Here is a 16521-nt window from a genome sequence, read left to right on the forward strand (position 1 = left end):
TGTCTCCTCCCCCTCCCAAAGAAATAAAAAACTGAGTGGCCATCATCTAATTTTCCGGCAAAGGGTCCCACTAACTTGAAACAGGGCCTCTTGTTCCAAAACAGGGCCTCCTGTGCATAGGGGAGCCTCCGCCTCCAGAGAGGAATGCATTTAATTCACAAAGGGGCGTACAAAGCTGGCCAAGGGGCCTCGTTATCCAAAGGGGGACATCCTGAGCCAGACCCGCAGCCGTCTGATGCATGAAAGGGCCTCCTGGTCAACGACTGAACCCTCCTGAACATAGATCGTGCCTCCTACTCAGAACGGAAGCTCCCTAGTCGATAGCGGGTGGTCAGTCAGCGAAGGAGCCCTCGAACACAATGTTGGGCCTCCTTATCTAGAGGATGGGCTTCCGTATTCATAAAGTTGCTCTCATGAACCTACAAACGAGCGTCCTGATGTGGAAATGGTTGTCTGAGTACGCTCTCACACACATCACATCAGGTCACGTCACTTTCTAGGTGAATTATGGCATGGCCTTCTTGACCTTAACTTTGGTAACTTACGAAAAGATACAGTGCTTTCGTTTGGAGAAGGGACCTCCCAAACATTTTAGGGGCTACAAACAAACTCTTCCCCATGATACGCCCTTTCTGATCAGATGAAGCGATGATGATAAAGAAGAAATGATGATAATGTGATAATATATGATATCATTAAATGATAAATATGCGTAAAGGATAAAGATCATTTTTGCATCTTTGTGGATGCGACAGCCCAGGTTTCGGTCAGAAGGCACTATTTTGTGTTGAAAGGAGTGTTCCATATTTATATAGATTTTTGAACGCAAATAGCCATTTTGAAGATCTTTCGGTGTTGTTCACAACCCTGTCATCCTTAAGATTTAAACCCCTTTAATTTCTAAGCCACACGCCCGCGAAAAGCGGGAGAGAATTTCGGGGAGAGTGTTTCAGGGTCATTTTGACATTCATGACGCCATAACAACGCCATTCAAAAGCGTGTCATTCCATAAGCCGTACGTATGTTGGTTTGAATCGTAGCTGCATTGGAGCACATTGATGCTGGGAACTTGGCTGCGTCTGCACGAAATTTGGCTGATTGTGATAGTACGAAGGTGCACATCTGGTATACGGCAGAGGAGAAACTAGTCCACCAAAACAACTTGGTCTCCGCTGGTCAATAGGATATCCAAGTGATTGGCGGAGTTTCTGTCGGAACAAGATTTGACGTATAGTTCTTGCACGGCGCTGTGCTTCATACAAGCATTGTTTTTCCGGCATTACCAGTTGGTTTGGAGAATTTGTACGCGGCTTATAGGTTGCGATCTGATTTAATCCATTGTGCTGGTTCTGTCGCTGGGAATTTCTGACAAAACATATGCAATACGCCGAACAAAAATTGGCTGTGCTTCACTAGAATTTTGACACTTTCTGGCTTACTGGCTTTTTCGCGCGACGCGACGATCCAGGAGCCAGGAGCCAGATCCAGAAACCAGCAGCCAGAAATAAGGAATGCGGCGATCAAGACCAAGAAGAATGTAATTGTTGAGGCGTTCATACCTGGCGTTCTTGAGCGAGATTTCCAGATGTAACTGCAGAGAATAGGCTTTCAATCATTGTTGTGCGAGGTGTGATGATGCAAACAAGTTGTGACGCATCGAGGAGCACATTTACTAAGCCGATAATTGTCTTATCTAGAGCATTTTTTCACTTAAAAGTATACTAATTATAAGTGAGCTTGTTTCACCACATCTGATGACTTCTTCAATATAGGCTTATATTCTGGAACAAACAGCACCTTTTGGACATTAGTAGTCTACTGATACGGATAAAAATGCCGAGCTTTGGTTTCAAAAGACCCTTTTTATATTTTTAAGCATTCCTATCAATCTGGATTATCCTTGCCTGGATTAACAGACTCCCTGACCTCTACCTCTTAGGGTGTCCTGTATATGTGATGAGGAGGCTTTTGGAATGGGATAAGGACGCCTCTTCCTGGTTTTGGTAGGTCCAATATTGATAAAAAGGCCCTTGTTATGCGGAGAGCAGCTTTGTATGAGTAGGTCCCTTTCTTGTGTTGTGGCTCTCATAAGGAATACTGGGACTCCTTGCAAAGTTACGATATCTTCCATTTACCTAAACTCATTTATTTCTGGAATAAGAGGCCCCGTTACAAATAAGGAAGATCTGGTTAGGGATCAAGGTGCGCTCTTCTGGGGTCAAGAGACCTTTCGCTGGGTTGGGAGGACCATTTGCGAATCAAGGTCCACTGTTTTTTTGTTTGTTAGGAGGCCCCGTTTCTGATCAGGAGGCCCCTTTTAGGCTAAGACGACTGATATACTAGAGCTCAGAGCAGCTTTTGTCATTAGAACGCACTTGTTTTGGATCAGGAGCCCCTTCCTTGCATTGGGTATCTTGCTCCCATGGATCATGTGACCTTTTTAGGACCAAGGGGCCAGCTTAGGAGGACATTTTCTAGATCATGAGGCCATTTTCTCGAATTCGGTGGAACATTTTGGGATCAAAAAGGTGTTATCTTTATTTACCCTGATATTTAATGAAAATTGAAGTCTTGTCCTGATCCAGGCCTACGTCAATCAAAAATTTGTCTGTATTAACACCTGCACGTTCATTCAAAATTCAAGCATTACCAGTTTCGCTTGCTATTAAGTTCTAGCTATTGTAAGCAAGAACGTTTAAAAAGGCCTGTTTGGTGAAACTTGTTGACTACAAAGGCACAGCTAGCGTCTGAGAAAAGATCCGGGAAGGCACAACGTTTTGCGGAGTTGGCAGAAGGCCTGGTAGATTTCTGAGGGTACCTGTGGGCAGAGACCTCACCAGAATATTACACTACGTGGGGAGGACTAAGGGTCTGACCGGTGGAGGAAGGGTAGGGGGCTGGCACAGAATATTGCCAGAACATTGTCATGACCGCACCAATGTCTGGGTTTTTCGCCGGCCGCTTCAACTAAACATCAGGAAGGACGGAAGTAACCAGTACTTTTTGATCGTATCAGGTCGTCTGATAGCCTTTAAGGTACACTACAAGGGAGAAGGTCACTCATTGTTTCTCATGGGTCATATCGTGTAAACCACTTAATAAAGCCTGTTGTGACCAGATTTTGCGATGACAGCAAGTGAATGTTGTCGCAACGTGAACTAGTGCTAAAATCTGCGTGGTGTTCCTTAGAAGTCAAACAGAAGAGACATCATCACCATCGTATGAGACAAATGACATGCCCTGACTTTGGAAACGCAGTCTGTTCGACCTTGATTTTCTGGGTAAGTTTATTCCTGAGCGTACACATAACAAGAGCCAACCCATATGAACCTAGGTTATGGCATTGGAGACCAATGTATGCTCTGAAATGCGACTAAGTATGGGTTGCAGGGCGTGCGACCTTCCTTTTGATGAATCCGCTTTACGCATGACAAAAATAAAGTGGTAATGGAACCGGGGTCATGAGCTGCCATTTACAGGACGTGGATGCGCACTGTGGAGAAGACGATACACATAATGCAAAATCCACTTCATGATGATGGCATCGGGGTCATGAGCCGCCATTTACAGGACGTGGATGTGCACCACGAAGAGGACGATGCATATGTTGCAAAACGCACATCCACGTCACTGTATCTCCCCGGGTACGAACCCTGGACGAGTCTGAGAAGCGCAGCCCGGCGGCGTTGGAAATGTTGAGATGCAGGGTGGCCGTCGTGAAGAAAATCGAGTGCGGCATGGGCAGATCGAAACAATGAACGCCATCAGCTGAAGAGAACAGCAACGTCAGGGCGACAGCCAATCAAAATGGCCGATTGGCAACCGAGCCAATGAGATCGTCAGTGTGAGTTAAGGACAGGTAATCAGGGTGGTAATGGTAAAATAAGCACGGTCAGTCAGAGTGGTAGGAGAAAGAGACAATCAGGACACACACACGCACAGGGGAAAGACAGTGAGAAGGGCAGTCCAGTATATTTTTCGTCGGGTTCGCTATACAGAATCGTCGTGGCGAAACAGAACAGCCAACTGATCAGCGCGACGCCCCAGTGTTGTCCTACATCACAAATGGTGGATTATTTAAAGCTCACTGCCAGCTGGCTCCTGTCCAAATGCATGCTGTTGGCGGATGCGTGTCCAGAGGGGACTTTTCCCCAAGGTTTTTTTTCTGAATGGGTTTCGTACGGCGCACCGTAGCCGAAATATTAGTCACTGATGTACCTTGTGAGGTCACCGACCCGTGGCAGGTCAAAGTCGGGCCGCGGTCGTCAGTGAAGATCATGGAGTCATCCTACAGAATCGTGCAATCGGCTGTGACAGAGTGGTGTTACATGAAATCAGACATCTTTGAGCTATTTTAGAGAATTGGATCGTTGATTTGAGGACCACAAAAAATCCGATTGCAATTAGACAAAGCTTGAAGATAAGATTGCCAAAACCGATGCGCTTTTTTACAGGCTAGTTTATCCATCGGGCAGTTTTTTAACGCTCGCTTTGATTCCCGGGGGGAGTCAACAGACGACTGATCTAACCTTGATGAAGATGAGAGGAGGTCATTGATCTAAAATGATCCAACGAACTTTTGTTTTTAGGAACATGCCGCTTATGGTGGACCTTAACGCTTATTCGAATTCCAATACCAAACCAACCTTGAATGTTTTTGGTTACCTTGAGCTACTGAAGGTTACATACGATCACTGGACAGAAATAAGCACCACTGACATTTTGCTTAGAAGATATCCAGGGCCTACTTTCCAATGGCGAATTTACGATGCTACGAATTAATGTCGTATAAAATGACAAAGCGGAAATAAGCCAGTTTCACGAAAGCTCGTAGTTTCTTAGATTCATAGTTCGCAGTTTTGTCTACGTGCGTGGTTACGAAAAAGTGGTGGAGTTAGCCATCATGCCCTCACAATGAAAATCACTCTATCGTTTGCAAGATTTCGATATACTTTGTGTCACAGCTAAATATGTACGGCAAATAATATGTTTCACAGAGTTCTTGCGATCTAATAACTCAAAGACGAAAATATGGTTGAGCTACACCATCCGTCACTAAATAACCACCTGCTATAAACACGTTTTGATGCGATTGAGCTGTGTGAAAAGGACTGCTGAAAAAAAATGACTGTGAAAGGTTGAACGTGAGGGGGAGGTATGAAGGCCTGGCGAGGTTGCATCAGGAGGTCCTATGGCGCTTCAGACAACAATCTGGGGTGAGACCTTTTTGTGACCTTTCGTGAGCTTTTGTGACCTGAGGGTACGGAACTCGGGACTTCAAACGGGGAAAACTTCAGCAATTTGAAACAAGTGAGCTCACATACAGGCATGCTTTACCTGTTAATTCAGTGTATCTAGCTTTCTCCGCTTCCAAAAATCTTAAAGGTGTTCAAATGAACTCTCACTCCCCATCCCCACCCGAGCGCATCGCATCCAGCCGGCCGCCGGGCCGAGTGTTAACACACTTCCGGGTGGCGGCCACCCGGCCACCCGGAGTCGTGTTGTGGCGGCCACCCGGAGTCGTGTTAACACTTGGGGTGGCCGCCACCCTCCGCTCGGGTGGGGAGGTCAATTTGACCTCCACTGAGATTTCAGAAACTAAGAGAGCTAGAGACACCAAATTCAGAGATATGTCGGCATTTACGTGAACCCACTTGGATCAAAGTTTAAGATTCCCGAGTCATGGCCTTCGGGACAAATAAGGTTAAACAAGGTCAAACTACTGGTTGGTCTCCAAAGTCCCCCAAAACCTAGAAATCTGCTCTTAGCAAAACGTTACATGCTCAATTAACACGCGCTCGAGTGGGGGCTCAATTTGACCCGAAGGTCTTTCCAGAATGGATTCCGAACGGTGGCGCAGCCACGCCAAATTTTTCATAGCTGTAAACAATTGAATAGCCAATCGTTTGGTGTAAAACATTTAGATGTACCTTGTAAGGCCGCTGACCAATGGCAGGTCAAAGTCAGACCATGGTTTCAGCGAAAGCAATTTCTAGGGAATCCCTCAATCTGATCGAACAACGGAGTGTTAGACGAAGCCATACATCTCTGAGATGCTTTCTTAGGCAACACCGCAGTTGACTGAGCAAATTAAATTGACCAAAGGTCACTTATGAAGGTCACACCACGGTCAGAACCAGCCTGTTTTGTTACTCGAGGGCTTGCTGTATGGGATGGTTTCTTCCGCTCATTTCGAGTTTATTGATAGCAGGAACCGCATTATACATCTTCCATGAACTTCTTAGAGGTCAGAATACGTCATTGACCTAAAATGACCCAGGTCAACACCTTGTTTTAGGAACATACCGCCCAGCGTTATCTTTGTCGCTTAGTCAAATGTAAAACTCAAAACAATCTCATATGATTTTGGTCACCTTGACCTTCAAAAGGTAAAACAAGGACACTGACCTCGAATGAGAATATGACTTTTTGCTTACAAACGGTTATTTAGGTTCTGAGGCACTTTGGAAACCAACCTGGAACTTGACCTTGTTTGACCTTTTTTGACCCAAAGATCATATCCTAGGAACCTGAAACTTTGACCTAAGTGAGTTCAATAATAAATTTGACCTAAGTTACAGGTCAATACACCCTGCACATTTGGTGTATATAGCTGTCTTAGTTCCCGACATCTCTGGGGGATCAAATTGACCTCCATCCGGGCAAAGGGTATCTAGCCGGCCACCCGGGCGCGTGTTAAGATTAGTGACGTTGTTTGAGCTTTCGAAGGTCATGGTGACCAAAATCATGCAAGACTACTTTCAGTTTTACGCTTGGTTGAGCGACAAAGGTAAAGCTAGGCAGTATGTTCCGAAAACAAAATGTTGGCCTGAGTCATTTAAGGCCAGTGAACTGTTTTGACTTTTGAAAAGCCCATGGAAAATCATATTGCGGTTCATGTTCTTAATAAATTCGAAATGAGTATATAAGTATAAACTACTCCACACAGCGGGTCCCAGAGTAATAAAACAAGGTTATGGCCGAGATCTGACCTTCAAACCCGACTCTGGTTAAAGAAAAATGCTCATTTAATTGTAGCGTTGACCAAGAAAGTATCCCAGAGATGCATGACTTCGTCTTACACTCCGTTGTTGCATCAGATTGAACGATTCCCTAAACAATGACTTCGCTGAATGCATGGCGTGACTTTGACCTGCTGTATGCCAGCGACCTTCAATGGCACATCTAAATTTTTGACACAGAACGACCGGCTATTCCACGGTCTACAGCTATGAAACGATTTGCTGCAGCTACGCCGCGTCGCTCAGAAGCCATTTTGGCAAGACCTTCGCGGGGTGGGGGGGGGGGGGAAATTGGCCTACCTCCACCCGATCGCGTGTTAAAACTCACAGCCTACAGTGTCCGGTATCGGCTCCACCAGCGATAACCAGGTGGTGTCGTCGATCTCGTCTGGGAGGGTGATGGCCACGTTCCGCCCCGGCCCGGGGAGCTTGAAGAGCGTGACGCAGACATGCTCGCTGGTGCCGCCCTGTAGCAGCTTGGGCGCCGTGAAGAGGAAGCCGCTGTGGAAGGGAGTGGCGTCACTATTCAGACGTACCGGACGATTTGGGGGTCTTGCATCACAGTCCGCGTGTCTGAGAAGTTCTGCATCACAGTCCGCGTGTCTGAGAGGTCCTGCATCACAGTCCGCGTATCTGAGAGGTCCTGCATCACAGGTCGCATGTCTGAGAGGTCCTGCATCACAGCCCGGATGTCCGAGAGATCCTGCATCACAGCCCGAATGTCCGAGAGATCCTGCATCACAACCCGGATGTCCGAGAGATCCCGCATCACAGCCCGGATGTCCGAGAGGTCCCGCATAACAGCCACGCCGGTGGAGGCTTACAACTAAGGGAACGACGGACAACATCGACCTAGGTAACACAGCCTCATTATTCTCAGAAAGTTTGACGACATCTGAACCCGAGCTACTTACGCGTGACATTGTCACCAGCCATAATATTCGCCATGGCAACGCAAGACATGGTCATCGACTTGTGTCTCCTACGATATGCTACGCTGTATATAGTGCACTCATCCCATACAGCCAGGTTCATTCGTCAACCATGAATGCCGATCATCTCTGCCAGTCCGACCTGCCGGCATCAGCCCGCAGCGTTGACATCGCTCCCTGTTTAGCTTTAATCTAAATGTGTCCGTCAATATTTACACGTTTAAGACACATCCTACATATCTGCCAACATTCCATCCCACGGGGGCGGTGATTTTCCGCACTGTTCGCTGCGTCGTGGATTGTCGTCATCTGGATCGGAGCACAAACGACCGGATTGAACTTATGACATTGGAAAGACGGCACGGCAGGACATGCTGCAGATGCACTGTTCGCACTGGCGCTGGCAGCAGTCTGAGCAGTATGTTCGATCCGTTCCGAATGCCATACGATCTCATGTACGCCGTTTTCGTCATACCGCTACCCATGAATGGATCACCAGGGGTAAAATGATAAAAGCACCGCCGAAAGATGTCAAAAATTCACAGCATTGTTGGCTTTGGATTACGGGGCGCCAAGATCAAAACACGCTGTCATAAGTTATCCGTAGCTGCTAGTGGTACAGCAGATCGAGGCCACGACGTTGTCAGCGATGACAGAGTGCTCCAAACCTGATTGTAGCCGATGTATCGAGCGGAAGAGGCATGACTGTAGGGGCAAGGGTAGAGGCAGGAATAAAACAGGAGTAGGGGTAGAGGCAGGGACAGGATAGGGACAGACTCAGGAACAAAGAAAGGGGCAGGTGCAGAGGCAGGGTCTGGTAGAGAGGCAGGCTAGGACAGGGCAGAGAAAGCAGGGGCAGATGCTGGGGCAAAGTCAGGGGCAGGAGCATGGCCAGGGACAGGAAAATGGGCAGAATCAAGGCGAGACACAGCGCACCACGCTCAGGGTCAACATCAATCTTGCGGTGGTGTATCGACGTTTTTCAACCAAAAATATGAACCACTCTCAAGCCTTTTCACCGTTCCTACGCGTTGGCAAGGTGTCGGCGGGAGAGTTACGCCCTGAGGAAGAGTTACGCTCTGATCTGGCCCGGCGCTCTGTGTTGTGGTCTTGACTGGAGATGCTTCAACGGCTTGCTTAGTGGACCAGCAGCAGCTCTGGGTAGGAAGGCGGCAAATGAAGCATTGCTAAAAGCCCTGAAAATATAAATATGTTTGCTTACGCTTGTTCTGTGCTATCATTTCCCCAAAGTATAGAAACGTTTCTAACCATTATTTTTAGAGGTGTCTGATCTGTATTCGCTTTCTTCATATCTTTCCCTTAGTATTCATCGGTCCCAGTCTCCCAGAGGAGACCTCCTCGCAGGGGGCCTCCTGCGCTGAGTTTTTCCAAGGAAGAGGAGCACAGGACATGTTTTCCTAATCAAACTGTTACATGTATCATGTCCAAACAAATAAATGTCGACAGCGAAATATTACAGAGGGGGGGGGGCCTTCTTATCATCCATCAAAGAGGTCCCGCCGAACTGAAACAGGGAATCCTGTTCCAGGAAAGGTCTTCCTGATACATATAAGGACTCCTAACCTGAGTCTCACATTTTTGGGGAGTGCCAAAACCACACTTTTGCTCTCTCTGCTCCTCTGCCGCGCCGCCCTTGGTTGCGCCCAATACCCATGCAGCATAACCACCATTCATCATCTTTTTACCACTTCCGGTTATGACCTGCCGCTCGTTGCACAAGTTTCATCTTTCTAGCACGCCAAGACTAAGAAACTAAGCACAGACACTTTTTAATCTGTCTTGTTTTGGGAAAATCGAGATGTTTTTTGGTCAAACACCTAACATTTCGGTAGCATGACCGCCTGAATACACGCACTAAACTGCACCTTGCGCTCTGGGTTTTGACAAAATTATGAGCAGTGAACTTTGTCGGTTTTGGTGACGTTTTTTTCACCAATCGAAAACATCTAAACTCAATGGTAATAATAAATCATTGACGTTAATTGACCTCGAAGTCAGCATTTTTTAACAGTATGCATTACTGAGGTAAAAATACTGTCCAGCATTTGTATGTGGCTGTTTACTAAACTAGCCCTTTTTTAAACCAGTCCCTGCAGTTTGCAGCCATGACTTTTTATATTCAAAACAATCATGCTGCCACTAAGCTTGACGTACGTGAACTCGTTTGGCGCTGCCTAACGGAACAGTGATCAGGTATGAATGACGCCATAGAAACGTGACGCGCATGCGCCTGCGGGCCAACCGCCGAATTTGAACCCGCGCATGCGCGATGGGTGACACATTGAAGCCCCCGCTCCACGGAACTAATGACAATGGTCACTGGTGGGGCAGACTTACATACGCCTGTGGGCCAACGGCCAAACTTAAACCCGCGCATGCGCGATGGGTAGCCCACTAAAGCCCCCCGCCCCACGGGACTAATGACAATGGTCACTGGTGGGGCAGACTTATATACGCCTGTGGGCCAACGGCCGAACTTAAACCCGCACATGCGCCGTGAGTAGCCCAATGAAGCCCCTTCCCCCCCCCCCCCCCCCAACCCCACGGGGCTCTCAACCTATGCGTGGCCGAAATATGTAGCCCACACTGAGCCAACCAAATGTCGGCGGAATTAAGATAGCTCGCGTGTATGACCAATCTTGCGTATTCCCCCCGCCACATTTTGTGATCAGTAACACAAGCATTTGAACACAGGCACTAGTTATGGCGACCATGATGCTGAGAATCGAATTACTTTGGAATAGCACCCTCACAGAAAATGTGAAGGCAAGTACACCAAAGACGCCCTCACGGAAAATCTACAAGAACGCCTCAAGAAATGCCAAAACACGCGTACATCGTAATGAAGTGAAAAAATGCATACACTAACCACCAGCAACATCTTGCGGCAGGTAGAGCAACAAGGCAGTCACACTGCTTGATGCAGTGGCAACTCTTACATCGCCAGTCGGGCAGCGACTCGAGCGTCGTAAAAGTATGTAAGGATGTTATAAAACGATGACGCCATTGAGTGTAATCTTAATAAATAGTGAAATTTTGTCATTTAGATTTGGGTTGTTTGTGGAATGCGCTAGCTTGCGCCTGAAAACAGTTGAACAGTTTCAAGTGAGTTTTTCCATCACATGCTGTACTCGCCTCAATTTCTTAAAATATGCAGCAATCCTCTTAGGTGTCGGTCCTGCTTACCCACTTATTTCACACTTATCTGCCATTCTCTGAGCGGTGACGACAAAACAAAGGCGAACAGCAAATCACTACAGCATTGTTAACTAATTAGCCCGAGACGTCCTTGTGGTCTTGTTAACTATAACTCGTACTTTACTGACATCATGTTTAAGCGGATTTCAATACTTTGATCAGCAACACTGTTCGGCTATACATGGTAAGGTGACCCTGAGAGGTCAACTCAGGGCACCGACCAAAATTAGGACTAGAATCGAAGATCTCAAGTCGAAGCTCGGGTCGATTCAGCCACCGCCCACAGCTGCAGCCAGTTAAAAAGGGTGTAAACAGCTGGAACGCGCGTCTCATTCAGTGCAAACATTCAATGATTTCGTCAATGACCAGTGCTGACCGGTGGAAAGCATCACTAATTGATGCAAATACTGTTCACGTAGCTCTGATAGCATATCTAACGTGAGTGCCCACGCAGGTATAATAAAAAATTGTCGCCGTGGAAAAACGCGCCAAAAAATATAAATTGCATTTGGCTTACCATCGCCTTGGGCGTGACCCTATACACAACAAAATTACTCAAGTAAATGTGATCAAGGTTTGAATGGGCTCTAAAATGACGAGTCGTTTGTGCCTTATCTTTGGAATCCAGCACACCAATGGGGGATCTATAGTGAGTGCGACGGCTAAAAATAAGCATTTTCGTTCCATCGTATGCTAATTGCAAGATCAGAATAAAAGCGTCCTTGATGCTTACGATGAGTAGCTTTCATGCTTTGGGATCATATTAAGTTAAGAAAATTTCGCGGACACGGCATCGTCTCTCTTTAGGGCATAATATTGGAGCATTGTGTTATCACAAATTCACCAATTGCCTGCGTGAAGCAGATCTCACGTTAGTTCAACATACCCAGTTCAACGCAAATGGTTAACGAAGGTGCCATGGAATCTGCCCACATGTCGTGAACAGCTGGTTGCTCCTGCTTGTAATTTGCAAGTGTTTGTTACATCTTTCCCATGACCAACGCTATCGCGTACAGTTTTCCACTAATCTTGCAATATCGAATGAATTACTATTGCCTTCAATAAAACGGATGATATCACTAATGCTACAACCCACCGCATTTGTATTGTCCCCTATCTTTAGCCTTCAACCTGAGATGAGTGAGTCTCCATGCTATGATAGTTCGCCACATGGCGCTCAGCAATTTAGCCTTACCGATCAAGAATTGTGGGAAAAATGGCCGGAAATTCCAGTTGGTGCACAGGACAAGTCAAATTGCTGAACAATGGCTCCACCTATGCCGCAAATGATCATGAACATGGTTGGCATATTATATCAATATACTAAAATGCGTAGCTTCATTTTCCTGTGGTGACATTCGATCAAGGTATTAATTCGGGAACAAAGTCAGGTTCAAACCATCATGGCTCATCAACATGAATCATGCATCAGCGCTGTTGCACAGACAACCTTGAAAAACGCAATTGATGCGGAATGGTATACGAGCATTTGGAGGTAGAGTCGCGTGTTGCTACGGCTTCAGTAGCGTCACAGGTTGGGCAGAGTCATGGGTTTAGTACGGATTGATAAAGTCACAGGTTGCGTGGAGTCACAGTTGAGTAGAGTCGCATGTTGGGCAGAGTCATGGGTCACGTAGGGATGGGTGGTCACAGGTCACGTGGAATCACAAGCTGGGTAAATGATGGGCAAAGTCACAGCTTGAAGAGAATTATGGGTTGGGCATGGGTGGGTGGAGTAATGGACTGTGTACAGCTACGGCTTTAGTATGAATTGCAAAGAGGAACTGGTTAAATAGAACTCTGCGTTCGGTATGGGCTGGATGCAGTCACAAGTCGGGTATAGTCATTGGATGCGTGTAGGCTCGGTACAGCCACGGGCTGTGTGAAGTGACGGGCTAGGCACAGTTGGGTAGAATGGCGGTTTGGGCAAACCCACGGGCACCCGTATGGTTTGAGTAAGATCATGGATTGGGAAGATATTTTGTGACATTACGGACATGGCTGTTTCGAAGAATGTCCAAGGTACTGGCTGTGTTGATTTGAGGGTGCGCGAGTGAGGTTTTCAGGCAGCCCCTTGCGACATGATGGGCGTCGGCATTTTGAAATATACCAATTATTCCTGTCTGATTTTGTTTGAATCATTATGCCCGCATTTACGTGACACTGTGAGTGGTCCAAGAAAAAAAACTAGCCATCATAAGTATGAGGGTGGATATATCATCTTTATATATCATCTTTCATTCTTATATCCGGGCACCATGGAACCATGGCAAACGGGCGGAGAACGGGCGGTGGTGTCAGGGAAGGAAAATCCCTCGGATTTTCCAAAAGTCGATCTTTGACAAAATGGACACTTTCGTGAGTTAATTTGTGACAAAATGTTATACCCATTTGTTACATTTTTCATTAACGAATCAATACCAGGATGCCCGCGGTTTGTGCGACTTTGACCTCTTGCATTGAGTTAGTTTTTCCAAGTGTGACGACAGTAAGCACCTTGTGCATTAATACGATACAAATTGTGTTGTGCTTCTTGGTAAACAAATAAATGCTATGATACTGGGCTTTTGTAGACTTACCCTCTGACGTTGACATTTAGTGTTTTTAAGTTTGACAAAATTGGACATCACAAGCATCTCCAAGATGCCCATTTTGTTGTGCTTCTGAAGTATCCAATACATATTCCAAGTTACTGCGTTTTGTCGGGCCTAACTTTAGCATACAAAGTAGTTTTTCCAAGTGTGACATAGGCAGACACCATGTGCATAATATGACTGCCCCATTTGTGATATTTTTTTGGTGAACGAATACAAAATACAAGGGTACTACTTTTTGTGTGACCTTGAACCTTGGTGGTGTGACGAACGTGGGTGTTACAAGGATTACTGTGATACCCGTTACATACATTTGGCAAACGAATACATGCGAGGATATTGCGTTTTCGTGACCTTGAATTTTGACCTTCAGAGTTTTTGTTTTGTAAGTGTGACGAAAGCAGACATAAGATTGTGAAAACGACACGACCTTTTCTGTATATCTTTGACAAACGAATAAATCCAGGTTTGGTATTTTGTTTGACCGTGATATTTGGCATCGTGAAAGGCAGCTTTTGTATATGTGACTATGACACTCGCTCTCTTGTGTGTCTGGTAAAGGTGTGAATGCAAAGTTACCGTTTTTGAATAACCTCAAAACTTGAACGTAATGTTATTCTTGGTGTGACAAGGGTGAACACAACGTGAATCACTAAGAAACCTATTTTGTTGTATTTATTTGGTTAACAAGAATGAATGTCTGGATACAGCATTTGTGTGGCTCTGACCTTTGACATTAAAGCCAATTTTGCGGATGTTCCGAAAGAGGACATCACGAGTATCAATATGGCACCTTTTCTGTTGCAATTTCGAAACGAGCGAAACAATGTCAGGGTATTCCATTTTATGCCACCTTGACCTTGGAGCTTAAGAGTAGATTATGTAGGTTCGGCGAAAGTGCACAGAACGAGGATCAATGCAACATCCATTTTGTTGATTTGTTACAAACGCGAAGGAGTGGCAGGGTACCCAATTTTGACTTTTCATTTACCTGCACGGGTTAAACCAACTGTCTCAGAGAAAAGAGAATTGCAGATTCGCGAATTACTAGATTGGTTGGCCCCGAAGACAAGGCGGTTGGAAATTAAGATTTGACACTGAATTCGAGTACGAAATCAGCGCAAACCCGACAGACATGTAATATTTGCAGTCACCGTGCGGTAAATGGGTGGCAGCTGCAGTCTAATGCATATTCAGCACTACCAGTCTCTGCGACATCGACTCACCCTTCAGGCGCCTCTATTGCGCTCACCGCGAACACACACGTCAACGGCAACAGCACCCACACCTTCATCGCGGTCCTTCCGAAGCCGCCCGGCCAACGACTAAACGTAGACGGGACTGTCCAAACCCGGTTGGTCTTGCCACGGCGACCGCAGCGGAGGTGAGGGCGCCACTGTCGCCCGTCCGCAGTTCCAGGGCCGCGTCCGGGCTACGTGGAATGGATACCATCCAGAGGCGGGGAGCGCCGCATTTGCGATGGAGCCCCTGTTTTCACGGACACTTGTGCATCTCTTTCAACTTGTTTATGTTTCAGACTGAAATTATTTCGAAAAAGAGGCGACAGAACCATTAAGTTGAGATACAGAAAATATCGGCTGTGGAAAATTTTGTCGAGTTTTTTGTCCTGGTGCGTCCAGTATCTAGCTCGTGCTTAAAAATTTTGGAATTCCAAAAAGTTGGCTTGAGTTTCAAGAACGCATGTTTATGCACACTGGAAATGCTCTAAATTTTCATTTTTATTCTCATTCTCATACGTTAATCATTTGTGTAGCGGTGTTCAGATACCTGGTGATACACTAACTAATCCAATTACATCTGTTGAACAACTCTGGCCACGTCCCTTTGACCAGTGTCTGGACGACAGAACGGCTTTGGAAATACCGCTGGCCGCTACCACCTGCCTGCCATGACCTCGGAACGCGGATTTTCCAGCACGGAGAGTTGATGATTACCGACCAGGTCCAGAACGGTAATCCCCAACATTCCCCAATCTCTCCTCCCCATCAACCACAAAAGCATGACGGTTCCGGGCAGCGCGGACCAGAGACGTGGAAGGGCTTTGCGGTTCAGTCCACAGCAGGAAAGCTCTGCGGTTCCCACCGTATCGTCAACTCCCCTTACTTGGTTGCGCAATGGACGCTTCAGCGCACTGAAAATCCTCGGAGCTGCTGTCACGTCATGAAAGCATCCCCCGTCATTGGTTCACTGAAATGAGCCGGGTGCTTGAAGCTGATCGTGATTTGTGATTTAAGACAGGTGTCTTGGGAAGATTATATGTATATATATATATATATATATATATATATATGTTTATATATGCTATATATATATGTTTATATATATGTTATATATATATATGTTTTCATTTTCGCGGGTTTGAAGAGCGAAAAATGATGTAGGGGAGCTCCGAGGTAAAGCACATGTTCCGCGAAAGAGTCAGAAGGTCTGTATGAAATGATATCAGATGAAATGTGACGGCGTCATGATATTTCCTTACGATCTTTGCTCAAGGATAGCTGCCAATATTTGCTCACACATCCACTAAGCATCCACCTTTCTTTGTCAGCAGTACCGGAAGTCAGTTTGCAGTGCATACACTTCGGATTCCTGACTGGCACACTCGATCATAGATCATATGATTATCATAGATCATTGATCATCGATCACTGGTACACACAGACTTGGTGAAGACCCGCCCGGCGCATCACCATGCGCTGAGGCCCGGCCGACACCGCTCCATCCACATATCAC

The 16521-nt window shown here is 46.3% G+C and overlaps 1 protein-coding gene across 1 annotated transcript in view; it reads right to left on the reverse strand.

Annotated features, from left to right (window-relative positions):
* The window catches only part of LOC119104801 (murinoglobulin-1), a 61905-nt gene extending 46812 nt beyond the window's left edge, over positions 1 to 15093 (reverse strand). Inside the window, exons 1-3 of the mRNA XM_037228522.1 lie at positions 14994 to 15093; positions 7351 to 7523; positions 3653 to 3768 (exon numbers count right to left, since the gene is read on the reverse strand). Coding sequence (XP_037084417.1) covers positions 3653 to 3768; positions 7351 to 7523; positions 14994 to 15061 — 357 coding nt within the window. The 5' untranslated portion in view covers positions 15062 to 15093. The remainder of the gene's footprint in view (positions 1 to 3652; positions 3769 to 7350; positions 7524 to 14993) is intronic.
* Positions 15094 to 16521: the final 1428 nt, after the last annotated feature.

The sequence above is a fragment of the Pollicipes pollicipes genome, unplaced genomic scaffold (genome assembly GCF_011947565.3).
Source record: "Pollicipes pollicipes isolate AB1234 unplaced genomic scaffold, Ppol_2.1 Scaffold_6052;HRSCAF=7182_pilon_pilon_pilon, whole genome shotgun sequence".
NCBI classification, from domain to species: Eukaryota; Metazoa; Arthropoda; class Thecostraca; order Pollicipedomorpha; family Pollicipedidae; genus Pollicipes; species Pollicipes pollicipes.